This window comes from Biomphalaria glabrata, chromosome 7 (genome assembly GCF_947242115.1).
Source record: "Biomphalaria glabrata chromosome 7, xgBioGlab47.1, whole genome shotgun sequence".
Taxonomy (NCBI): domain Eukaryota; kingdom Metazoa; phylum Mollusca; class Gastropoda; family Planorbidae; genus Biomphalaria; species Biomphalaria glabrata.
Window position 1 is genome coordinate 40,354,970 of NC_074717.1, and position 26,696 is coordinate 40,381,665.

Below are 26,696 nucleotides of genomic sequence, written 5' to 3' on the forward strand. Positions count from 1 at the left end.
TGAAGTTTATAAAATTAAACATAATTTAATGAGGTCAAATCAACGATGGTATCGTCAATTAAGAGAAAAGAGTATAGCAAGTGTTCACATTTATATTAATATATATAAAAAAAGACAAAGACTGTTTCATGTATTGTATGAAAGATAATATTGCCAAGAAACTAAACATACAGATTGAGCATACAATCAAAATACAAATACCAAGTCTATGTTACCTCTATTACACTGACACAGTCAGTAGTGAAATACTCAGACGCACATCTGTAGAAGAATTCACTTTTTTGCCAAAACATTCTTGTATGTTGGTTTACATTTGGATTTATTCTGAGTTCTGTTGACTTTTAACAATATACACAATTGAACAGGATAATCAATGTCAGATTTCAAAGAAACACTTTCTAGGACACATACAAGATGACAATATCAGTCATCATAACAAAATATTCTAAGAATCTTCGTAACTATAAGACTGAACCTTTTTATAACCTATAGATAGATTTTAATCAGGTTTTATAGTGTCCAAACAGGATCTGAAATGTAATCAGATACCCAATGTAAAACTAAAGATTTTTTTTGTTTGTAAAAATAATATTCTTTACATAGAAAAGTGTTTATAGCCTCTAAAGTTTTCAGAAGGGGAAAGGTTACCTAGTTGTATAGTCCCAGTCTTTAGGAGAGGCAATGTTAAACAATCACCCTAGCACATATATATATATATATATCACATTCTGTGTTATGCCACTTTTAAACATGTAACAAAACAAAAACACTTTTGTTTCAAAAGTTGCACAGATAATATCTGTACATCAATTCAACTTACATTAACTAAATGTTATGTTTGCTAAGTTATTGAGTTTACCATTGCTAGTTCCTTAGGAACTACCGAAGCAGTAAATAAATGTACCATAACTATGTGTACACATGGATGTAGTTTATGTATTTCTTGTACATCTCATGAAATTTCTTCATCAAAATAATGTTTTTACCTGTTAATCTTTGCTAAAATCTGAAATCAATATACGGTACACAAAACAAGGCAAATACTTTGCTACTTTCAAAATACTCTAGGTATGAATAAACTAGGTACAACATTGAGTATACAAATGTTATAGCACACAAGTAGATCAAAGCAGCACACAACATAAATATAAAGAAAAAAAAGATTATTTACATATGCATCCATTACTCTGTTGCTTCCAGAGCTTTAAGAAATAAGTACAATACTAGAGTGTATTTATTATGCACTAGTGTCTTTACCTTCAAACTATCAACAGTCACCAGTGGAAGTGTGGCTTGGAGTAATAGAGCTCTTAGACTTCATTCAACTATATTCTTTGTAGTTTACTTAAAGAGTATTTTGTTTGGGGGATCAGTCTACTTCCATGGGACAAGAATCAATTGTTTCTACCTTTTCTTCTGACAAACTGTCAATTGAAAGTGTAGTTCTACAGGTCTCATCAACATTAGCCTGATCTGAAGTAACAACAGCATCCACATCAGATTGACAGGTTTCTACATTGGCATTAGCCTTAACACCTTTGATCTCACTTACGTTACCTACTCTTGTTTCTTGTTTAGATTTCTCACATCCATTGATTTCTATTCTAGTTTCAACTTGACTGCAGGTAGCCGTCTCTGCACTAATGTCTTCATTATCCTTGTCTTGCTTTTTTTCACTAGCCACTATAATGTCTTCAGATACCTGCTCTTTTTTATCTTGATGGTTTTCACTGACCTGTGACTCTTCAAGGTCTTTGGTTTCTTGTAGTTTATCATCTTCACTTTGCTTTGCACCTTGATTGTTGTCTTTATCTAATTGCATTTTCTCACTGACTGGCACATTTGAAACACTTTCGTTGCTTTCTGGTAAAGCTGATATACTACAGCTTTTATTGCATTTCAGATTGTGGGATGCAGTGTCCCTAGACTTGTCCATCTGTCTCTCATTAGATGTGCCAAGTTGTATGATTTCATCCCTCTGAGTTTTTCCTATGTTAGAATCATCTACAGGCTTTTCTTTGTCTGTGTTCAAACTGACAGGACTACTGGAAATCTCAGTGCTAGCCAAGGGCTCAACATCTGGAGGGTCAGAAAGAACCTCACTATTATTATTGGTTGCCGAAGTGGCAGATAGTTTCTGTGCTCTGGAGTTTACACCATTTTTCTTTCTCCTGGCTCGGTCTACCCTGCTGCTGGTTTTTCGGCCCACTTGCTTATGCCCCGCTGATGCCTGACGATGAGGAGATGTTTGATTTTGTAAAACTTGCACAGTATCCTGTCAAAAAGAAGTCAAATACAAGTTTTGAAATTAAATGTAAACAGATTTCATCATAAATTTCACCACATATGTAGCTAATACATAACTCATTGATTTAACTTTCCATATTATGGTACTTTTTGTGCTTTTAAAATCAAATAAATATGGATGCCTAGATTAAGATGAAAATAAAATGTAAAGTGATTAAAGTCTTCAGTTTGTGCAAATAATTGGAATAAAAGAGTAAATGAATATGGTTTCTTTATATAGGTAAGTGTGTGCGCTTATATTGTAATGTGAATTTTAACAAACATTGAATGTTTGAAATGGAATACTGTATAAGCCAAGACATTATAATCCTATCAGAAGCTAAAAAAAAGGACTTAAGAGCAAATTGGACTATCTATGCTCACTTTTCATCATCACATATAGTCAACTGGATAAGAAAATCATAATTAATACAACAAAAACTTGCATTAGGATTTAACTTTTGACAGAGCTTTTGTAGAACAAATTGATATTTCAACAAAAAGAGTTTAAAATAAAACAGGGCAAAAGGCCAACATAAAAGATGAAAAGGAGACAAAATGCCCAAAGTTTTTCCACCTAATATGAAACGACTTACTACTACAGGGGTAAACAACTAAATGGCAAAATACAATAAACATAAAACTAGATACCCTGCTGGACATTAGGGCCAATAATGCAATGACAATAACACACTTCTAAGAGATACAAAACAAACTTATTTTCAATGCAATATTAGCATGAGATTAATAACCACTACTATTTCTATAAAATGAGAGCCCCTTGGCCCACTTTGTTGAGACACAGTCACACATATGCTCCCTCTATAATAGATGGACCTCCTAATTCCCATTTCCAACATGTTAAGTTTAACTACAAGCTTAACTTTTAGTTAAATGTGTCTAGCTGGGTTTATTGAATTGCTTAAAGTATTTTAGTTGTGATAAGCTGTTGAACAGCCACATGCCACCAGAAAGAGATGAATCTTAAATTCAAGTAGATTTCATAAGCAGATGATTGTTTACTTCACCTGAATTTTTAATGAAACATTTTCATTGTACTTATGTAATGTTCTGGGCACAAGCTAAATGTTTAAAAAAAAACAAAAAATAAACAAAGAAATAATTGAATTTAAAAATTCAAAAAGGAAAAAAAAATCTCAACATCCAACAATGAGTTTAATGTAAACCTCAGGATGAAACAATAAAAACTTCCAGTTCTCTTGAGTTACCTTCAGTTTGGTAAATTTATGAAAGTATAAATATTCTCTTAACTGCAGGATAGAAAAACAATACTTAAGAATTTCCAAAGTATGAAACATTAGTAACTAACTAAAACAAAAAAACATACTTTTAAAACTATTAGTCTTACACAAACAAGGGGAGAACTCATTTGCTTTGGAAGTTTTAGACACTTTGAAAGATCTGAAACCTTGGTACACACAAATTTTAAATTTTGGTTTCCTTATTAGTTAACACTATAATATAATTACTGCTAAAATAAAGACCGACAATAACCGGCTATGAGAACTGAAGAGACAGTGCTCTCTTTAAATAAGAACTGTAGGAGAGACTTACTTCAAATTGATTGCCTATCAAATGTTGGAGTTCATGTTTGACAAGCTTTTCTGAACTCAAGAACTCTCTATCACAGTACTGGCAAACACATAGCAGCAGAGATTTCTGAGAGGATAAATGAAAAAGTTAGAAAAGTAAGAATATTCCAACTAATTATATATGTTGCTTATAGTTATTTTAAACTGCACTTAGGCTTACCTGAACATTTTCCTTTCCTTCACTCTCTTGAAAACTGACACTTTCTTCTAAAGTGACAGAAGAATTTGTTTTATCAGCTGTATCAACAGTCATGTCAGATTTTGCTTGGACATCTTCACTTTCAGTAACAATAGACTTTCTTTCACCATTTTCAGTGATTGCAGAATTCATTTCACCACTCTCACCTTCAGTGACTGCTTTCTCTTTTTCACTATTAGCTGTCATGTTTAGTTCACTATTAGCTGTCATGTTTAGTTCACTATTAGCTGTCATGTTTAGTTCACTAACAGATTTGCTTTTTTTCTTGGATTGATGTTGATATTCTTGAGCAACCTTTAAAATGAAGCATTAAAAAAATTGTAATGTGAAGATTAATATTTGAAAGAAAACAGTTTCTTTTTAAATATTATTTGTGAAGTACATAGATTATTTCTTTTGTATGTAGAATGTAAGCTTTGTACCAGAAAAGAATAGCTTACACTGAAATCAAAATGTTTCATAGGAGATCACAGCATTTTCAGAGTCAGTTACCTATATCAGACTTAAAAGCAGATCTGCCATTTTTGTTGTCAGAACATCAGTTTGTTAGGTTTGCAAAATGTATGTTATCTAGATATTTAAACTGATGGAAATACTTAGACCAAGATATGCAAATGAGTAAAATGTATCTTGTCATAAAAAGAGCAATGACAATGATGACTTTAACATATACATGTTGACATTTTAGCAACATTATAACCGCCGATGAAAAATGTTGAAAGACCTTTGCAATTTTGTATTTTAACCTACAATTACAAGTTTCGAATTTATTTTTTTTTAAATTAAAATGTGAATCTTTTAAAATAAGAGTTGACAAAAGGTAATAAGAATTTCTTTTCTCATTGAGGACTTTTAATAATAATAATAATAATAATAATCTTTATTGTCCATATGGAAATTTGTCTTACAATTTGTGCATTACACCAAACAAAAAACATTATAACTATAAGAAACCAAAGTGTACATTCACACCAGACTCACTCATAATTTACATGTGACAAAGTTTAATGTTCTTATTTAATGATTTGATTGCCAGGGGAACAAAAGAGTGTTTGTGTCTGTTTGTCTTTGCTATCAGTGTCTTGTATCTCTTTTGTGATGGTAAAATCACTAAATCCTGACACAAAGGGTGATTCTTTATTTCGAGGATCTTGTTAGCTTTTTTATAGATGTTTGTCTCAAACAACTGCCCAAATGGGTTGGTTATTTGCCAATGATTTTTCCAGCAGCATTTAGGATTCTATAAAGTTTATTTTTATTTTTAATGCTCAGATTGCCATACCAGGCAGTGATATTGAAACTTAAAATATTGCAGATGTGAGCGTGATAAAACATAGCCAAGGCCTTTTCGCTAACATTAAACGAGGACAGTTTTCTTAGTAGTCGTAATCTTTGCTGCCCTTTTTTGCGGATATAATCAGTATTTGCAGTAAAATTTAGTTTATTGTCTAGGATAGTACCAAGATATTTAAAGGTTTGCACAATTTCAATAGTCTCTCCAGCTACAGAAACAATATCATTTTCCTTCTTGTCCCTACGAAAATCGATTATCATTTCTTTGTTTTTTTTATACATTTAATAATAAAAAATTATCTTTACAATATTTTTCAATGTGTTCTATTTCTTTGAAATACTCATTTACGTCTGAGCTCTCTGAGAGCAGGGCAAGAAGAGCCGCATCATCAGCGAATTTAGTGAAGGAGCAACAAGAACTATCGGATTGAAAATCATTGGTGTACAAAATGAACCACAATGGCGATGTCACAGCCCCCTGGGGGGCCCCTGTGTTAACTATGCGTTCATTAGATATAACATTGTTTACCCTAACCCTCTGAGCTCTCTGGGTCAAAAATTCATTAGCCTATAGTATTATGTATGGACTTATCTGCAATGCTTTCATCTTTTCAATGAGTAAATGAAGTTGTATAGTGTTAAAAGCTGATGAGAAATCAATAAAGAACAATTTTACATAAGTGTTAGGTAAGTCCAGATGTTTGTAGACACAATTTAAAATATTTAGGATGGCATCGTCTACACCTTTACCCTTTTGGTAAGCAAATTGTAAAGGGTCTAACTTATTACAAAGATCATTCAGAAGAAACATTTTAACCAATTTTTCTAAACATTTAGACACAATGGAAGTAAGTAGGGGTGCACCGGATAGTACTTTTTGATATCCGGCCGGAGCCGGATATAACCGGATAGTACAATTAGATATTCGGCCGGAGCCGGATACCTACATGACTCAAACAGCTCGTTTTACTGAAGTTTTTGCAAATCTTCTATATAACATACCTATATTCATGTTATTTTGTTATTTACTTTCTTACTTTAAACTCTATCACTGATTGATAGGCACAGTGTATCTTTTCTCCAGTACTTTTAAATGTCCAATAAATCCAGGCTTCTCAACTACTTGGTAAGGTTCTATGTCAGTTGCAATCATCTTTGCTATGGCCAAGTGAATGCGTTTAGCATTATCACTATTAATATCCCACAATTTAGCTTTGTCTAAGACCTCTTTAATCCCTGGTTGCTGCTTGTGTGTGAGGCTTGACGAATCACTGGAGCTCGTAGACGTACTGGCACAGGCAGTGATATTACTTGATGCTGATTTCAATGCAGTCATTTCGTTGAATAAGTCTGGGTGTTTCGAGCGTAGATGACTAATCATAATGGTGGTTGAGAAGTCTTTAGGTTTGCCTGGTTTACCACGTGACATTACTATTTTACAAGCATTGCAAACTGCTTTAGAGTTGTCCATTGTTTTGACATTAAAAGTAACGCCATATAAGTGATGACTTTTTATCAGCCATTATTATTATTATTATTTAATTTACTAAATGCCCTTGCAAGCCACTTTTATACCCGTGGCTTGTGTAACAAAATACTTGTAGGGATGTGTCCTGTAGTTCAGCACCCTAATTGACATTTCTCTCCAAGTAAACAAACTTAGTGTCATCATCTAGTGACCTCTAGACAGTGTCAATATGTCTTAACAATTTGGTTTGTGGTCCAGACCCTTGATTGACAACCTATCTCATAATAAACAAAATCATACCAGATTAACCTTATAGAGATTTGGCTTGTAGTCCCGCCCTTAATAAAAATTCTACTCCAAGTAAACAAACTCAGTTCCCTCATAAGATGTGACCTCTAGAAAGTGTCAACACGTTGACATCTGGCTTAATGTGGTCAGCTCCCTATCCGTGAACTCAATGTTATGGACTAAACAAACAAAAGGAGGTGGGGGTGCTCATCTCTACCTCTGGAGATATACTCGCACATCTAGACAGATTATCAGCGTGACGTAGTTAAGGAATATTACGTGTTTACAAGACCACTCAAAGGTCAAGACAAGCTTTTAAAATGTGCCAGACATCGCTGCTACGTATGTAATACGAATTTATAATGTAAAGTCTAGTCCACCCCCCCCCCCCCAATAACAAACCTAGTTCCCTCGTGTGACCTCTAGAGAGTGCTTACGTCCATCTTATCTGACTTGGGGTCACCTGTCAATCAATGAACTCAATGTGATGGGCTAAACAAATAAAAGGGGAAGGGAGTTGTTCATCTAGAAATATACCTGGTTACATTAGAGGTGTGGCTCTTGTAGTCCAGCCCCCCCCCCCCCCTAATAAAGATTAACTACTAAGTAAACAAACTCAGTTCCCTCGAAAGGTGTGACCACTAGAGAGTGTCAATACGCTGACATTAAACCTACGTCCATCGTATTTAACTTGTGGTTACCCACCCATAAAAAACTCAATGTGATGGACTAAACAAATAAAAGGGGGTGGGAGTTGTTCATCTCTACCTCTGGAGATATACCCGCACAGCTAGACAGACGTCTGGTCAGCACGACGTAGTCAAAGAATGTAGCATTTTAACATGTTAACTAACTTACTCAAAGGTCAAGACAAATTGAAAAAAAGTGCCAGCCATTGCTGCTCTGTATGTAAAGCGCATTTATGATGTAAAGTTTCATCTCTATTTATATTAAGTTATTAACATGCCTTGTCTTTATAATAAACGAAGTTTGGTGCATATTCATAATGGCTCTATTTTTAAGCACATTATTTTGTTTTCATATAAGCATTAATACATTCTATAACAGACAGTAATGGAACGAGGTCCACTTTATGCATATTAAATAGGTGTATATTTTACTATCCGGTTTACTATCCGGTAGTGATATCCGACCGGAGCCGAATAGCACCGGATAGTAAAAAATGCCGGATATTCGGCAGAAGCCGGAGGGACTATCCGGTGCACCCCTAGAAGTAAGTGAAACAGGTCTATAGTCATCAATTTCCTTCGGTTTGGAAACCTTTGGCACAGGTACAATTATAGATGACTTCCACACAGGTGGTATCTCATGGTTTAGTAATGAAGTAGAAAAAATATCTTGGAAAGGTTCAGCTAGTTGTTCAGCACATTCTTTTAAGATTCGCCCTTTTATTCCATCAGGGCCACCAGCTTTCATTGGGTTGACGTTTTTGAAAATGTTACAAACTTGCTCTCTAGTAATCGCTAATTCTAAACAGTTGTTAACATTGACATCCTCAAGGGCTTTGAGTCTTAGATAATTAAAATCTCAAGTTTTATATATTTTTAATATTAAATACATATTCTAAACAATTCAAGGCAGTCTACTGAAGCCCCGCCACTAGGTGATGGACAGATTTACGATCATATACAATGAGTGTATAAATGAAACAAATGTAAGTTTCTCACAAAATGTCATCTGACATGTTTGTTATGTACTATGTATTGGGAGCTGTATTTCATGTCAAAACAATTTTAAATGGCAATGCTAAACTCAACTTACTTTTAAAGCCTCAGCCAGGTCAATATGCCTCTGGCTGGTTTCTCGTTCTGTCTGACCATTTTCAAGGAGCCAGTCAGACAGTTCTGGGAGTGGACAAAAGTGTACACGGATGTGCTGAGTTAAGAGAGGCTGCTTAGGAGCACTAAAATAAAGGAAACACAATCAGCTCACAAATAAACATTTTTCAAACTATAGACTATTTTATCAATAACAAATTATAGCAGTCTTTAGACCTTCCAAGTTTTCAAACAAATTTATCTATATTTGAAGATTTTAGCACAATAGGTTCAATTATTGTAAGTATCAACCAAAATAAGTTTCATGTTAAAAGCAGCAATGAGACTAGGTTGGATGTTTGAAAATATGCATTACATAACTCAAATTGATGGACAACACAAGAATAGAATGTACCTGTAATCACAATAAGGACAAATCAAGGCACTGGGCACCATATGGAATTTTAAGTGAGAGAGTAGATAATCTCTTCTGATATTAGCATAAGGACATCTGTCACAGCGATAAAGTTTCTTAGGCTCACTGTCATAAATACTAAAGGAGAAGAACCATTGAAAACAAACATATGATGTACAGAAGAAAATACCAATAATAAAATGGAACATCTTTAGTTTAGAGTTATAAGTTATAAACCATCAGGCAATTTATCCCTTCTAGACTAGTAGCTAGAGAGAAGAAACAAAATTACTACACTTATAAATAAACTTCAACAAAACAAAAGCATCAACCTGTTTTCATAGAGTCCCAAATGGTCATGGACTACACTGACTGTAACAGTGGTTTCTGTATCTGCTGGGGGTAATGCTGATGCTAGTGCTACATCAGCTGGAACTTCAGTTAGATGGTGAAGATTGGTGATGGATTGAGAAGAAAGAAGATTCTGATTGGGCATCATGTGCAGCTTAGTGTGCTGGAAATAATTGTTTTCTTTTCATTAGTCAAAAACAATCCAATGATTTTACATTTTATTTTCCTAAGAGTGAAATGAAAGAAAATAATAACAAAGCAAAACATTCAACCTGCAATAATAAGTTGCTGGATGGAACACTGTAGTCACAATACTGGCAAGTATATCTCTGTCTGGAGCCATGAAGTTCAAGATGACGCTCAAAATGCTGCCTTTTAGCACTAGCATATGGACATCTTTCACAACCAAACCGCTTGAACCTAGTTATCTGCAGCAGTGTGTCCACCTGCAAACATACACAGATAATCAAATGTACTTCTTTACACTATTCATGTTCAACAATAAAAAAAATCATATGCCATTTAAAAAAACAAAAAAACAATAGGAAAAATTACTTTAGAATGCAGCTCTGGTTCAAAGCCATTCATTATTTTGTCATCAGCACTTTCTCCAGTAGCATCGGCATAGTTTTTTCCATGAACCTTTAGGTAAATAAATAATAAAACTAAGATCAGCATTGTCCAGCATGGAATTCAAATAGCACAGAATAATTATACTAATTTTGATTGAAAAATATATCAATCTACATGCTTGATTGGGTTCCACAATCAAAAATGATGTATCCCTACAAGAGGCGATTAAAAAGTGCATAGGAAAGGCTGCATTGACTTAGACCATGAGTTTAAAAAAACATGGAAGTCTATATTATATTATAAGGCTTGTGTCTTGAGCCTTCTGTACAGATGTGTCATGGGCTACTTATGTGAAACAAGAGTGAAAATAAATTAATCTCAAGTGCTTTAACAAATCCTGAAAATCTCACGGCAGAAAAAAATGTGTAACAATGAGATCTGCGCTCAAACTGATCTTTCCAGCATCTTCACTATCTCTAGACAACGCCAGATGGAGAATTTAAAAATTCTGAAAGTCCTCCTCTATGGACAACTTACAATAGGCACAGAAAGGACTGAACACCCTCACCTCTGATATTTGGATGTAACCATGGGGGCATTCAAAGCAACTAGGAAGACATATCATCACTAAACCAATATTTTGCAAAGAGATGGTAACAAAGCTATGGACAGTGAAAACGCGTGACCTCAGTTTTGGAAAAAAGTTAGCCTAAAGAAAAATGGATGGTTCCTCTAGCACCAAAGCAAATGCCACCTTTAGCTGCTTTGTATGTGGATGGGACAATCTCTCCAGATTAAGACTTTACTGTCACATTTAAAAGTGCTCTACAAGATGAACCAGTATTTCTATGACTGAGGAGGTCAACATAATTGATGTACTTTACAAATGAAAGCTAGAAATAAACTTAACTTTCATATGATTTTGCCTAATAAAGCTGCAAATTGTGGGCTTAAGCGTAAGGACGATATCTACACTTATGAAGCTAGCAATAAAAGTTATTTTTACACACTTTGGAGGATGGTTCAGCATCTGAGCCATTACTTTTAGGTAGACTGCTAGTTATTTTGGCTGAAATCATTTTCTGTTTGATTGCAGCTAGTTCTGTCAATTCTATAGGATCATATACCAGGCCAGGATCTGTGTAAAAATAAATTACTAAACATAAAAAAAGTTTATCAATTGAAAAGATGTTGTTTGGAAAGGTTTCATATGTCAATAAAAATTGTTAAAAATGTGTATGTCATAGATATGAAGCTATTTTTTGCTGGTACATTGAAGATTGTGGGATGTGTGGCTGAGCGGCTAAAACCACTTGTTTACTGCTTGGCCACCTAGCAAGGGGGCTTGAGTTTGAATCCAGACTCTAGTACAGTTCTGTTTGCTGAAGGCCTAAAGGCAACACAGAAACCTTCTCTTAGATACCTCTCCACCTACAGATTGGATCATAGCGAACTGAGCATGCTAGAATCATGACAAATAAGCTCTATAAAAGCTATTTTTAAAAAAAAGGTAAAACATTAATAATTAACTCCACCAGATCATGAGCTCACTTTTCCAGGAATTTCTGAAAATGTGTATATATATATCCATATCCGATATCCCATTTTAGAGGGAATTTTAAACTCTGTAAGAATCTAAAAAAAGCTTACGAAATGTGGTGAAACTTATATTAACCTTTGCAAACAGCCATTTTCATTACTTCATGCGTTTACAATTATATGGAAAATTTCTGAAAATTCCCAATAATAATGAACCAGGCATATATATAAATGGTAGGTCTTGGTTTGTAATGAGCCCTTGTTAATCAATGTGCTAGTTGATTTAAACTCTAAAAAGTCCAAATTTTATTTAAAATAATATTTTTACTTCCATTTATAGGGATAGTGAGAGCTCGAATGATACAAAAAAATATTGAGCTTTATTAGATCTACAGCTAAAAAGATAGTAAGAAAAAAAGGGAGCAAGGAGGCATGTCCTTCAGGGCCTTAGGCATGGAGGAGAGTTAGGTGTAGGGACTAAGAGATGGTAGTAGACGCAAGTCTATAGTTTAGACTAGATGTAGAAAACACTTACTTTTTAATAAGATTCTAAATGTAATATTAAAGACAAATCTAAGAATAATTAATAATAATGCATAAAATAAATGATAACAGTGATAACATTCTTTTTACCTGAGTATATAGATTTAGTTGGTGAGGAGTCAGATATCCCAAGATAATCAGAGTTCTTCTTTGTATGTAGACGCATGTGCTGCTTCAATAGTCGCTTGTGGACAACCCAATAGTCACAAAATTCACATTTATACTCAGCAGTTCTCTTAGGGCGATGAAACTTGGAATGAAAAAAATATTTTATTCAAACTAATTATACATTGTTCTCCTAAGGCAATGAAACTTGGAGTGAAAAAAATATTTTATTCAATTTAAACACACATTAATTACATATATATTTTTTTATTATGCTAGAACAGTATTACAGTTTAGACATATTTAAAAAATCAGTTTTGATAGACATTGGTTTTGTTATACCGGTACGTATATGGGTACTAAGTATCTGATTGAATGGCTCATGTCTAAGAAATGTGTCAAGAATGATTTTGTTCTAGCTTTCAGCATCATATTTGACCTACCTGTTTGTGATAGATGAAATCATTCTGGCTGTTGGTAGTGTAGGGACATTTTTCACAATAGTGTCGTCTCTGCACGCCAGCAGTTGAATAGTGGCCCATGTGAGGATGAGGGACGTGGGGTGATGTGGGTGGACTGACTTGATCCTGGTGCTCCCAAGAATACTTGTTGGTATCCTTGTGCCACTTTCTCTGGTGCTGATGCAACAGTCTTTTAGTGCTAACAAAGTAAGGGCAGTGTTTGCATTTAAATTTGTTGGCTGGATTGGGCTTGTGGTAGGTCATATGAAATGTTAACATTGATTTCTTCTGACTTCTAAATGGGCACAGTTTGCAATAGTGAAACTTTCTGTTAAATTTCTGTGGTGTTTTGATTGGGCTATCTGTAACATATTTCTGTATTTTAAGAATATTTTCAGATTCAGAAGAACCATGCGCATCTAGTAGATGAAGAAGTATTGTTTCTCTGTCCTCTGATTCATGATTACAAAGTTGGCAATAATAGGAACTAACATACTTTCCTTTTTTACTTTGTAAGCGAGGGCCATAAGTTATATTTAGTCTAGTCAAACTATGGTAATCCTCTGTTTTGTGCACTTTATAAATATGTTTATGTAAAACACTTTTTTTAACAAAAGCTAAATTACAAATTTTGCAGACATAAGGCTTCATAGAGTGTTGCTGCATGTGGACAATGATGAGAGCTTTATCTTGAGATTGGAATGAACAGCTAGGACAGACCCAGAGTTTTGTTTCTTGGTCGTTACTGACATTACTGTCATCCTCTTTCTTTCCAAATGCATCTGAATTGCAGCTGTCATTTGCTGCCCAATCTTTATTTAAATAATCTGCCTCAGCTTTGCTAATGGGAACAGCTTGAACTAATTCTTCATTCGAATGCATCCTGTAGATGTGGTGAGACATATATTTACTCCATTTGCTCACATAGTTGCAGCTTGAGCATTTCAAGAGCTTTTCTGAATTGTCTGAGGATTCATCCTTTTCTGGTGACTGAGAGTCATGGGATGCAAAGTCATCGATATGATCATGCTCATCATTATAATCTGCTACAATTTCAGCTTTGATGCTTGGGGGCTGTTTGAACAGATAATGATCTGGTATAGGAGACGGAGTGAGAGAGGAAGAGCCATTGCCTCTTCCTTGTTTGGGGATATGAAGATACTCTTCATGTTTTGGATGGCTAGGTGAGCAATCTTTACCATATGTTGATGAAGCTTCTTCAATGGATAACATTATAACAAACCCACCCTCTCCGGGATGTTTAGATCGCAAATGTTTCTTTAAGTCCCACTTCCAATTTGACCTAAGACCACAAATAGAACACTTAAAAGGCTTTACATAGCCATGCATTTTTGGATTACTAAATTTAGAATCTGGTCGAAGAGTCTTACTAGATGGAGATGCAGAATTTGGAGTGGTTTTTGTCTCCATTGTCTCCATAAGTGTATCCACTTTTAATGGCTTTGAGTAAATGTCCCCTGTGTAGTAATTAAACTCTGTTCCATCGCCAAGATATAATATCCTAACATCCTTGTAGGGGTGAGTGTAGTTATAATGTTTTTTCACATCTCCCTTTGTTGAACCAACTTTTTTACATATAGCACAAGCATATGGTTTTTCAAATTTTGCTAATTCTTCTGGAAGTGGTTCCACAAACTTCTGTATCTCTGCAGTTTCAATACCATTTAATGCATCATCATCTTTCAGCTGTTCAGCTTCATCAAGGTGATCATAACCCTGGACTGCTTCACCCAAAGGTCTTGTTAGGATAGTTCCATCCTCGTTCGGATGCATCACTTCAATGTGTTTGGCAACATGGTGCCTGTTGGAAGACTTGAAGTCACACAAAGAGCAAAAGCTGACCACTGGTTTCTTAGTCTTACTCTTATTTTCCCTCTTAAAATTGTACTCATCTATTGTGGCTTTGGCTTCTTCAACTGACAGTGTTATCACATCTTCTACACCAGCGGAGGGATTCATATGAACCTTATGCAAGTGTTTTACTATGTCCCACTTCCAATTTGTCCTCTTGCCACAGGTTGGACAAACAAACATTTTTATATTCATGTGAACACCTAAATGAACTGTCATGCGTTCTGCTATGCTTGCTTTGAAATCACAATCTGGATACTCACAGTAAAAAACACCATCTTTTGATGAGACTTTGCTGAAAATATCTTTAGCATTACTAGAAGAACTTTTAGAACTCTCAGGTGTTCCTTCTTTTAAAAATTCAGAGTTCTCTTGCATATCATCTGGATTTATTTGCCCAGAATCAGAAGCTGAAGGACTTGGGAACTTTAAGTATCCACCATTAGTTTGTTTGGTTAAGGGTTTGATTTCTGGACGGTAAATGAAATGATCTCCTAACTCTTCTGCTTCTTTACTCAGGATGATGTTGTGATGCCGGAATAGATGTCTACCAACATCTCCACGCCAGTATGTCTGATACTCACACATGCGACATTGATATGTTTTGTCTATGTTACCATGGCAACGTGTATGTTGCTCCAGGCCCGCTTTTGTATGTGTAATATACAGACAGATAGGGCAGCGAAAAGCTACAGGTGATGCTTTCTTAATGACATTAAGATTGGAGAATTCTCTGGCTACATTTTCCGGGGGTTCCATATTGTGATCTCTACGCATGTGAACATTAAGGTCACCTAAATATTTGTACTTGTTAGTGCACATAGTGCATTTGAACCTCTTAGCTATAGTATGCACCTGCATATGTCTGCGCAAGTCACTTGGCCATTTAGCTATGTAAGAACAATGAGAACACTTGTGGCTCTCCAATGTTAAACTTTTTTTGGATTTAGGATTTATTGATGTTCCCACGCTTCTCTTAAGGTCCTTTAAAAGCAGACTTTCCATGTTTTTACTTAATGTGGCGGCCATAGACTGGTTATATTTATGCTTGGCTGTCAAGTGTCGTGTAAAATTTCCACGCCTGTAGCAGATCATTGGGCATTTAGGACACCTAGAGATGAAAAAATATATAAAGTACATACAAAAATAGAGATTTAGACTTTTAACATAATTTCATATCTAATGCCAGTGCATTTATTTAAAGGACATTTTAACCACCAGCTAGCTAAGTGTGCAACTACTGAATGTTATTAGCTAACATGAATCTCTGAAAGTCTAAAAAAATTGAACTCTTGAATATTTTAACCTTAAACACCACTTTTCCATAAATCATATGAGATAACCAAAACATATCATAAACTAGAACTATGTAGGAAAGTTTGTAATTTTCCATGTTTTTTCAACATTAACAACAATGCTACTTAATAAAAAATCAAAGAATCAAGAGAGAAAATGCAAAAAAAAAAAATTACCTGTACTCATAACTATCTTCATCTATGGATTCCTTTTTATCTTGACTGCTGAGGGTTTGAGGCTTAGAAATAGACAAAGGAAATCAATGTACTCTGATATAAAAAGAATGTATAAATAAAAAAAAAGAAAATACTTATTCTGCTTGACAAAGTCTTCAAAATATCAAATATAAATACTTGCAGATAGGACATGTGACTTTTGAGTGCAGTCTTAAATGCTAATTTATAAAACACATACATTTTTATTATAACCACTCTATGGATGGCTGTCAGTCGTGTTATGTGCTCAGGACATGCATAACATTTTGATAGTCCTGGATTCGAACCCTACCCTAGACAATAATTAAGACCCACACACACATTATAATGTTAGTCATATAACAATATTACACAACAAACTTAAATCCCAAATCTAATGGACAAAACTTACTATTATTCTTTAAATTAATAATATGGTTTAACACAAACACACATACAAAAAAGATAGATATTAATCTCTATTATTCTTTTTAAAGAAATAATAAAATGAACATATAGGGTTAGCTGCACCACGTCTTGCTTCGAGGTGATACCAGTGCTTAATTACATTGAAACAGTTGGAATACGTTAATTGTTTTGCAGGAGAAATTTCCGTTTTCATATTTAATAGAATGAACCACATTATAATTTCCCATTCACACCAATCCATTTTTGACTTGTGAATTCTAGAAGCCTTTGCCTACAACATAACAGTTCAATAAGGACATCCCTTTCCACAATATAGTTCTTTACCATTACGTATTATTTTTACCCAGTACTTGTAGCCTGATAAGCGTGCTTCACTATGTTGAGTGTGCTTTGTTATGTTGAAAACATCGGTATATCTTGTTTATTTATATCAAAACCTTTTTTTCCCAGCGCAACAGTCTGCATAATAACATCCCTCCACATAACTTCAAACTGAAGCTCATTTTTCTTCATCTTTCAATGGAATAGCCTGTTTTTCTACTTATAAATTCTAGTAGCCCTTATTGAAAACAAAGAAAATACTGCTCAATTGGAAAAATGTGATTACAAATAACTTTTTTTTCAATTAAAAACAACCTTAATTCATAAAATACACATGGACTGAATACACTCAGATTTCCTGATCCTTTTCACATTCCTAGTCAATGAGTAGGGCTGATACAGTCTGACAAAGAAAGAGTTACTAATAAAAAAAAAATAAAAGAATGTGTCACACTGGTACAGCAAAGAAAATTTTAGAAAAATGTTTTTTTCAACTGTACACACCTGCACAAAATTATTCATATCTTCTTGTAGACTCTCAGCTACAGCACTAGATGGTTGACTCTCCCAGTTATCTTTAGAAAAGGATTGGTTATCAGCTGCCTCTTCTGTCACAGCAGCAGGTTCCTCCATTACTGACTGGTGGGAGCCTGAACAATACATTAGTACTTTTAGCAACCTTTGTCTTATTTTTATCTAAAGTGGCTTAATGTAATGAATGAATGTGTATATGAAAAATACACAAGAACAAAGGAAGTTTCATAAAAAGTGATATAGGATAAAACCAACTCAAGGCCGAATTTTCATTGTACTGTCAAACTTCTTAATATCAAAATTAGTTAACACAATAAAATTGAAAGATTTTTTCTTTACAATTTCATATATATATATTCTTTTTTTTCATACTGATAGCACTGAGCCTAATTTTTTTAATATTCTTATTTTTTGCTTATTATTTTTACTAAATGACTATTTGTCAGTAACTACTAGCCTAGAAGTGAAAGGATCTAAGAAAGTTAAATTTTTGTAAAGGTAACCAGTGATGTTTTTCCATTAAAATGTTCATGTTTTAAGAAATATCTTTGTCCTTTTTTCTTGAAGTTAATTACCTTATTAATAATGACAAAATGATAAGATAATTAGCTGCATTTTAAAAGTTTAGTCGCAAAGATTGAAACTGAACTGAAATAGGAAACCTCAAAGACATAATAATGAGCTGAAAAGGTGTGATAAATAACGTTTTGCCCGGTACAAATATTTTTCATATTTCAAAATGATTCCTTTATTAAATCCTTTTTTTTTGGCTTGTCTGACTTCTTTCTTATAAGAGTGCTCTGTCTCCAATAAAAACATTGATGTGAAATACATTGAGCAATGAAAATAAAAGTATGTGCTTAGTTACCATTATCTGGCATATGTTGAGTTGCTACATGACGTTTAATTTTGCTCTCTGACTCAGCGCCAAAGTTACACACTGAACATTTCACTGGATAACCATCAGTATGAAAAGATCTGAAAGTGATAACACAATTTCTGGCTATCATTTGAAGTGCAAGAGTGGTGCAGAGAAACAGAACTAATCTGTTATTAAAACAGCTTACCTATGTTTTTCAAAGTTTGATCTTGCACCAGTCACATAGGAACAATCTGGACACTTCATATAGCCATGTCCTTCATGTGTTACTAAGTGTTCGTAATAAATACCCTAGGAATAAAATATGAATAAAATTGCTTCAGCTTTAACAATTCCAGTTCATCACAAGTAGATTCATACATTCTACAAAAAAAAAAGTGAATGGTTAATTATGATAAAATATCACCCCATTTCCTCACCTGACTTCTAGTAGTCATGTTGCAATGTGGACAACAAAGAAGGCGGATGTGGCAAAGCATGTGATGCTTTTTAACACTACTTGGAATGGCAGCATAATACAGGCAGTCTGTACACTGATAGTGATAGGATCCGTCTGGTTGAAGAACCATCCTTGAAACCTGTTTACGGCTGTCTGGAGCACTCTTGATATACATACGTTTGCCCCTGGACTAGTAAAAAAAAATAAAAAAATAACTTGAGTACCACTGGGTAAATAATGACATCAACAATAGTAACATTAAATATATGTACTGTAATAGCGAGCCTGGACACATAAATTAAAAGCAGAACAAAGAAGTGAGCACTGTGAACTATGATCATTTGATGGGAAGGTGGAAATGAACAAGTAACAAGTAGTCTGGATTTATCTTCTTATAAAATACAGACGTTACTTCAAAAAAGAAGATGATTATGTCCTAGGTGTCCAGCATCTAGTCATGCATGTTAACCAATGACAAATTCTGCCAAGTCATTGGTTTTCCTGGCTGGCTCAGGAAACCCATTCCATGCTCTAATAGCACTAGAGAAGAAGGAGCATTTGTACAAATTTGTCCTGGCATATCGAACAAGGAATGCGCCTTTAAAAGATAAATTCTGATGGAAGTAGTTAGTATTGTTAGAGTATTGAAGTAAGAGAGTTAATAGTATTGACAGAAGTCAACGGAATGGTTTTTTTTTTATGAGTATTATTACGTGACATCTATAAATTCTTAATGATGTATTAATCAGATGCTACATTCAAATTGGATTTTCACTTTTCATAATGTTACTGTGCTTAGAGAATAATACATTATTGGATTGAAAATATAAGTGTGAAATAACAGTATTATCAAACCTATTAGTTTTGTGTCCTTGATTGAAAAAATGTTCCTATTCTGGTTTGTTATTTATATATATATTATTGTTATCTATCTATCTATCTCTTTATATATATATATAACAAACTAGAATAGGAACATTTTTTCAATCAAGGACAAACACAACACAAATTATAATAAATACAGCTAAAACAATAATAGAAACACTTCTTCTGAAGAATTTTATTTTGTGTTACTGGTTAGTATGTGATATGGTAAGTTCTTAAATAACTTGGTAATCATGGCTAATTCAGGTAATCTGCTCAATAGCACATGGCTTTTGAACAAAAAAAAAAAGGCATCTTAAGTAAATGCTAACTCTAGCTTAACATGGAATATTTTTTTTTACATTTTTTTTACTGAGTATTTTTTTAGGTTATGTTTTTGAAAAAGTAAATAATAGTTTACATTGTAAATGTGTAACTGAAATTGATAGGCCTACTTTCATTTTAAATTAAGTTATTTTAGGAGTCTTATCTTGTTAAATTTGATTTTTCTATAGTGAAAACTCATTTAATGTTCTTGGTTGTTTTTTTTTTTTTTTTTTTTTTTTTTGGGCCGGGGGGGGGGGGGGGGGGGGGGAGGGGGGGGGTGTATGTTTGTAACAAGCTTAACAGTTACATTTTAATTTGATTTTGTAAAAAAAAAAGGGAGTCAATTTTGTAAAAAGAGTGCATAAAATTTATTTAATTATATGTTTGGTATGGGAAATAAAGCATTAAATACATACCTTAAAATGAACACCATCTTTCATCAACTTGAGTAAAGGCATAAAATGTATTTAATTATATGTTTGGTATGGGAAATAAAGCATTAAATACATACCTTAAAATGAACACCATCTTTCATCAACTTGAGTTTACTTTTCATCTTTGAGATCTTGAAGGGCATCTTTACATTCAATCGTTTAAGTGTCAAAGGTTTTATTTTGGGTCTACCAGCTTGTTCAGTACCATGGTCATCAGTTCTTATAGTGGATAAAAATTGTGAAGGAGATGTAGCTTTTTCAGCATCAGTAACAGCTGAGTGCCAAACCATATGCCTCTCCAGTTTTTTGCCATAAAGAGATGCAAATGAACACAGATGGCATTCAAATATTTTAGTAGTGTTACCATGTATATCACGCTTGTGATAATAAAATTGTCTTGCATGAGTTGTTTCATAGCGACACTCAGTGCAGTTAAAATGTCTAAAAGGAAACAAAGGTTATTTAAACAATCTTTTGCTTGTTTGGAGGGGATTTTACATCTTGTAAAGATAAAATGTTTAGCAAATACAGCCCAACATTATTGACCATTAGTCAGTTTAAGTTTAGATAATTTAAAACCCAAAAACACCTTTAGAAAGTATTTGAATAGTTTTAAAAATTGTGTCCAAAGAAAAACTCAAAGATTTCTATGGTTATTAGAAGAGGATGTGGCAAACTCAAGCTGCTGAAATAATGCTTATAAATCAATAATAAGTAGCCTATACTTTAATGAAAGGTGATATTTAAAGCCCAGAGTCCTGATTCAAGTTTGCCAGTTCCAAAATAAGGATAGCAATCTGGGATACTTATAATTAAGTAAATAAATTAGGCTAAAACAAAAAAAAAATAGGTTCTACTAGAATACCATTAACTGTTGCTAAGCACTAATATATAATTGATCTATACTGTAACTTCTGATGTGAATCAAAATTAACTAAAAAAATGATAACAAGTTATTTCAAACTAGTATTTAAAAAAGACTTATAAAAAAATTAATCAAGGAAACAAGAAGTGAGTAAAAATTATATTTTTTTAGAAGAGTCCAAGTGAGAGAGTTAATGATAAGTCAGACTGTGAGGACTTTGGATAATACATATTATACATAAATGAAGTACTGTTACTTAAAAGTAGAATTTAAAAAACTTTTTAAAGTATACCTGTTGTAATGTGTTGGTGGTAGCAGTTCCTCTGTATTTGAACTTTCCCCAACAGTTTCAGGGTTTTCCATATTCTTTAAATTTTGTTGCAATTTGACAGAATCATTGCTGATCTCCCCTAAAGTCAAATTTAAATGTTTTTCTTGATGGGACTCATTCAAACTGCCATCATCACAGCTTTTTGCCTCAACAGTTTCTTCAGAAGTACCTTCTTTGCTTAGCAGTCCTCCTGATTCTTTTAGTAGGAAGGACTTGTAAAGAGATGGTTTTATAGAGGCCAAGCCATTTAATGAAAAGCACTTATTTAGATGTCTCTTTAAGATATACTCACTGGCAACCTTGAAGCCACAGAGGTCACAAACAAATAATGGTGTTTTTGCTTTAGGCATGATGAATAAAACTCAATTGGTTACATTACTGCAATGCATATTTGCAACCTGTTTAAATAGTGTGTATCTATATTATATAGCAATAAACTTTGCAAATTAGCTATAAGCTTTAAAAGAAATAAGAATATTTATTTGACAAATAAATAAGAGAAAAAACAAATCAAATATATAAAAAAATTAGCTTAAAAAGTGATTGTTGAAAAAACAAATCGGTCATTTTCTGCAGATACCCTATTTGGAAAGTACAGCATACTGTTGTTATGAAGAATTTCAGTCTAGGCTGACAATTTATTTTATACAAAAATAAACTCAAGCTAATGAAAAGTCCTGTAACATTCAATGAGCAACAATGTCACATAGTTCTTTGCATCATACAGAAGGTTGCCATAAAAAAAGGAGCCTCATTTAACATTTTTCTGCCCTTGTCATTAAAAAATGTTCAATTAACAATATCACATTAAGTAATGGAGAGAATAAACAGATAAATTTAAAAACCCTAAAAATGGGTAAATGCTTTCATGTGGGGAGGATTTTTAAATTGGTTTTATATAGCAGCAGCTGCATAATTCTAAGGCTTATTCATGTCAAATTTCATGTTGTTTTTATCTGACTGATAAACATTTGAGACATGTATATGTTTTATATACAGATCTAGATCTAATGTTAGATTTGCATTGATTAGTCTCATAAGTACTTTTGTGCATTGTTATTGGATGATGACGTAACTGTCCATCTTTGACAAGCCGGTGTCAAACCCTATGTAAGAATTTGGTAGGCTTATGGATTCTAAATGTGCAACAGTGAAACTATATAGAATTTCATAATCAGTGGTGGCTGAGTGGTAAAGCGCTTGGCTTTCAAACCAGGGATTTTTAATCTCAGGATGTTTAGGGCACTTCTGAGTCCACCCAGTTCTAATGGGTAACTCAGGTTAGTTGGGGAAAAGTAAAAGGCAGTTGATCATTGTGCTGGCCACATCACACCATCATTAACCAAGGGCCACAGAAACAGATGACTTTAACATTATCTGCCCTATAGATTATCAGGTCTGAAAGGCAAACTTTACATTATAGGATACTAAACAATACTCTTATATGGGGCTGTCACTCAAAGCGGTCTATTTAGTGTTTAGTAAGTACTATTACAAGTGGCCCTTTCGGATATCTATTAACCTGTTTGACATCAGCAACCATTTCCTGTTCAGGTTTTACAGAAATGAATTTAGGCATCTCATAAGAAAAAAGCTGCTTCTTAAAATGTCATTTTTATGATAGTTTCTATAAATTTTCTTTAAAAAAGAAGTTCTACAAACTAGTGAAATTTTTTTTCAGTCATTTTTAATTTCTAAGATATTTTTATCTGAAGAATCAGAAATGTTCAAATATCAAGAAAAAAAATTTTTAAACCATAGAAAAAAAAAGCTATATAAGGATACCAAATTTAGGAATTACAACAAAAAATATAAACCCCAAGATTACCTTTGATCGATAATGGAAGTTTTAAAATATTTTTTAAATAAAAAAATAAATAAAAGTATATTATACTAAAAAATTGAATTCTGCACTTCTTTTAAACATTTATACTAAAATCTTTGATTAGTAACACACTAATAATATAATAAACAGTTGTTGCCACGACTGTAAGAGTATACAGTTGTTCTTTTGGGATGTTGAGACTTATGGACCTAAGAAGCTTTAAACTGTAAATCTAGATCTAAAATATTCTAAATATATATAATATTGAAATAGATCTAAATCTCACGTCCCAAGTCAAAGATTTTTTCTGATATCTAGAGTTCTAGAACTAGATAGAAGATTTTTTTTATTCTAAACTTGACAAATCTATCTTTATGAACAATAAAAGCAGACTTCAATTTTGTCATGATTTATTCATAACATTTTAAAACTTTAATTTTACTTTCCTTTGCAACTTAAAAAATTTTACATTTCTATTTTAAAACTGTTCATCTTGATACACAATTTTGTACAAGTATTTACAAAATTTTCTCAATAATCATATTTGAAAAAAAAAAATTGCTTCACTTTTTTTTTCTCTATGTAAAGTACATAGAAGGATGTCAGTGGGCTTTGGGAAAGGATGTCAGTGGGCTTTGGAAAAACTTAAAATCTCAATAACTTATGAAGCAATAAAGCTTCATATATTTGGTATTAATGGAAAGCATAAATTCATCCTCTTTCATATAAAATAACATATTTATTGGTATAGGATTAATTTAAATTTGTTCCTGCAACTACCTAATAAATGCAGCCATACTAGCCTAGCACTAGGTATTAGTCCAAATGTCTACATGGGCCATAGTTGTTGTAATAGATATTCCCTAATCTAGTCAAGATCTTGATTTGTAACTTTTTATTATCAAAATTGGACCAATGCAAAAAAAAATGAAATTTGACTAGATTGTCACTAGATCTAGAATCTAGGTATTACTACTAGAATTTACTAGATCTAGATTTAAAATCTAAAATATCTAGATTCTAGATTACTGTAGATCTAGCCAGTCTGCCACAGTGCATGCTAGCTGCTAGACGTACCTCTTCTCTTATGATTATAACTTAAATGTGACTAATTAGATCTAGACTAGTCATCACTAGTGAGCGACTAGTCTGACTAGTGACTATAGTCTAGCTCTAGCTAGTAAAGTCTGGTAGAAGACTCTAGATAGGATGGCTGCCTGGTCGTGCGGTTTGTGCGCTGGACTGTGATTTGGATTTATTGATGGTCCCAGGTTCAAACCCTGCCCGCTCCCATCCCCTTCATGCTGCAGGAGGTTTGGACTAGGAAGTAAACTATCTTCAACTCTGAAGGAACATCCGAAACAGGTAAAACAATCAAACAAATCTTAAGTTAGAAAATAATTTTTGTTTTCATTCTTTGGACCTCACAGGTCATAGATAAAGTAGAGTCACTTCTCTAGAGTCTAGATTTAGATTTTAGATCTATTTTAGATTAGTATTAAAACATTCAGATCTAGAATGATCTTATCAAGAATCAAGACTAAGTCATACAACTCGATCATTACCATACTGGCAATGGGCCTCATTCAGTCATTGGCATGTACTCAGATACTCCACAGTCAAGTCGATGGTACGCTAATTATTCATTATGATGATTATAAAAACAAAATTGAAGAAATTTTCTTTATTCAAACTAAAAGAAATAAAATAATTTAAAAGACATCAATATTATCTGAAAAGTAGATATCCATAAGCCTGAGAGAGCTGAGGTAATTTTGTTCAATCGATTACTTCAAATCAATGAAAACACCAATTTGAGACATCTGCGGCTTTTCCAAAATGGCATCTGGATTCTCAGCGACCGCAGAGTCAAGAGTGCAGTGCACGATGTCTTTTTAGATTTGTTAAGTTGGCAGTATCTTTCATGGCAAACTCAATAGACGAGCTAGAACTCACCTCAACATCGGAATCACATGGGAGTTTTATTGCATAAGATTTGCACAAACAAATTTTAGGAAAAACAATAATGTTGATTCATTTTCGGGGATAAGGATTCATCGAGTTTGTCGGAAAGTAGGTCAACCAACGATTAATATTCATGAGCAGAGCTACCCTCTAACTCGAAAGCCCAAGAATGCTTTCAGTGAAAAAAACCCAGATTTTAACCCATAGACATATATAAAATGCATTTGCGAACGCACACCTTTATTTTTACGAGACGTTAACAACATTGAGAGCCATTATTGCAATTGCAAATTGAGAAACATAAAAAGTTATTGATGTAATGATGTTACAATATAACAGAGAAATATGAGAAGCGATATGTTTAGGGTTACCTTCCCTTGGCAATCAAATCATTAAATAAGAGCAATCTGGTATAAACTTTGTCACATGTAAAGTATGAGTGAGTCTGGTGTGAATGTACACTTTGGTTTCTTATAGTTATAATGTTTTTTGTTTGGTGTAATGCACAAATTGTAAGACAAATTTCCTTACGGATAATAAAGATTATTATTATTATTATTATTAAAGCGGATATGAAAAGGAAGACAAAGACTTTTAAAGGAAAATAAAAAGGCTTATAACAATATGATTAATGAAATATGTCGATAAACCATGTGCTGAACTTTGAAATACTACTATATTTAATTATAATAGGCCTATATTCATCCGGTAAAACGACTTTTATAGTACGATTTCACTAAGGGCCTAAAGGAATATCCAAAATTGGTCCAGACTTTTTTCTTGCAGTGGTCCTATTGCCTGTTCGTTGTAAAAGAATGGCCTGAAATCTATATATAAGCGACTAAGCCTATACGTACGTGGATGCTCTGAAATGTTTTCGACCTTACAATAAAATGTGTATTTTTCTTTCTTTTCAAATTAATAAATAATAAAAGTTCTTTAAATAATCTTCTTGTTTATCAACGCACGTCTCCATAGGGCCGCCGCTGCCTGTTGTGCAATGTGTGTGCTTTGCACGCAGGCGGCCGAATGTAAGGGGCAGCCAAATCGCTATTCAAGTATTCCAAGGTTAACTTTATTTTCTAAATTTTTAGTTAGATAAAAAAAATTACCCAAATATTTTAATATTTTAAATAAATTTTAATTATTCCATTATCATTTCAAAAACTATTTTTAAAAAACAAAAAAGAAAATATGGAGCGGCGCGC

At 33.4% G+C, this 26,696-nt stretch overlaps 1 protein-coding gene across 6 annotated transcripts; it reads right to left on the reverse strand.

Annotated features, from left to right (window-relative positions):
• Positions 1-25,618, reverse strand: LOC106077920 (zinc finger protein Xfin-like). Of its 6 annotated transcripts, none has more exons than XM_013238624.2 (20): positions 25,480-25,618; positions 21,660-22,096; positions 20,580-20,943; positions 18,858-19,067; positions 18,626-18,729; positions 18,427-18,536; positions 17,529-17,674; positions 16,257-16,318; positions 12,895-15,895; positions 12,437-12,596; positions 11,275-11,402; positions 10,247-10,333; positions 9,964-10,137; positions 9,673-9,854; positions 9,341-9,478; positions 8,930-9,071; positions 4,060-4,392; positions 3,862-3,966; positions 3,516-3,557; positions 1-2,275 (listed from the first exon to the last, which is right to left on the reverse strand). In XM_013238624.2, the coding sequence occupies exons 2-20, from the start codon at positions 22,046-22,048 to the stop codon at positions 1,370-1,372; spliced, it is 6,783 nt and encodes a 2,260-aa protein (XP_013094078.2). In that variant the 5' UTR covers positions 22,049-22,096; positions 25,480-25,618; the 3' UTR covers positions 1-1,369. The 6 variants fall into 6 exon arrangements, with proteins under 6 accessions (XP_013094078.2, XP_055891148.1, XP_055891147.1 ...); XM_056035173.1 differs by having other exon boundaries at positions 21,660-21,997; positions 25,480-25,611; XM_056035172.1 differs by lacking the exon at positions 25,480-25,618 and adding an exon at positions 25,315-25,442 and having other exon boundaries at positions 20,580-20,721.
• Between the last annotated feature and the right edge of the window lie 1,078 nt (positions 25,619-26,696).

Coding starts and splice junctions, on each gene's coding strand:
- LOC106077920 (XM_013238624.2), bottom strand. CDS start 22,048: ATGCCTAAAGCAAAAACACCATTATTTGTTTGTGACCTCTGTGGCTTC. Junction 10,334..11,274: donor ATGCTGAACCATCCTCCAAA/GTGTGTAAAAAT, acceptor ATTTACCTAAAG/GTTCATGGAAAAAACTATGC. Junction 10,138..10,246: donor AACCAGAGCTGCATTCTAAA/GTAATTTTTCCT, acceptor GTATGTTTGCAG/GTGGACACACTGCTGCAGAT.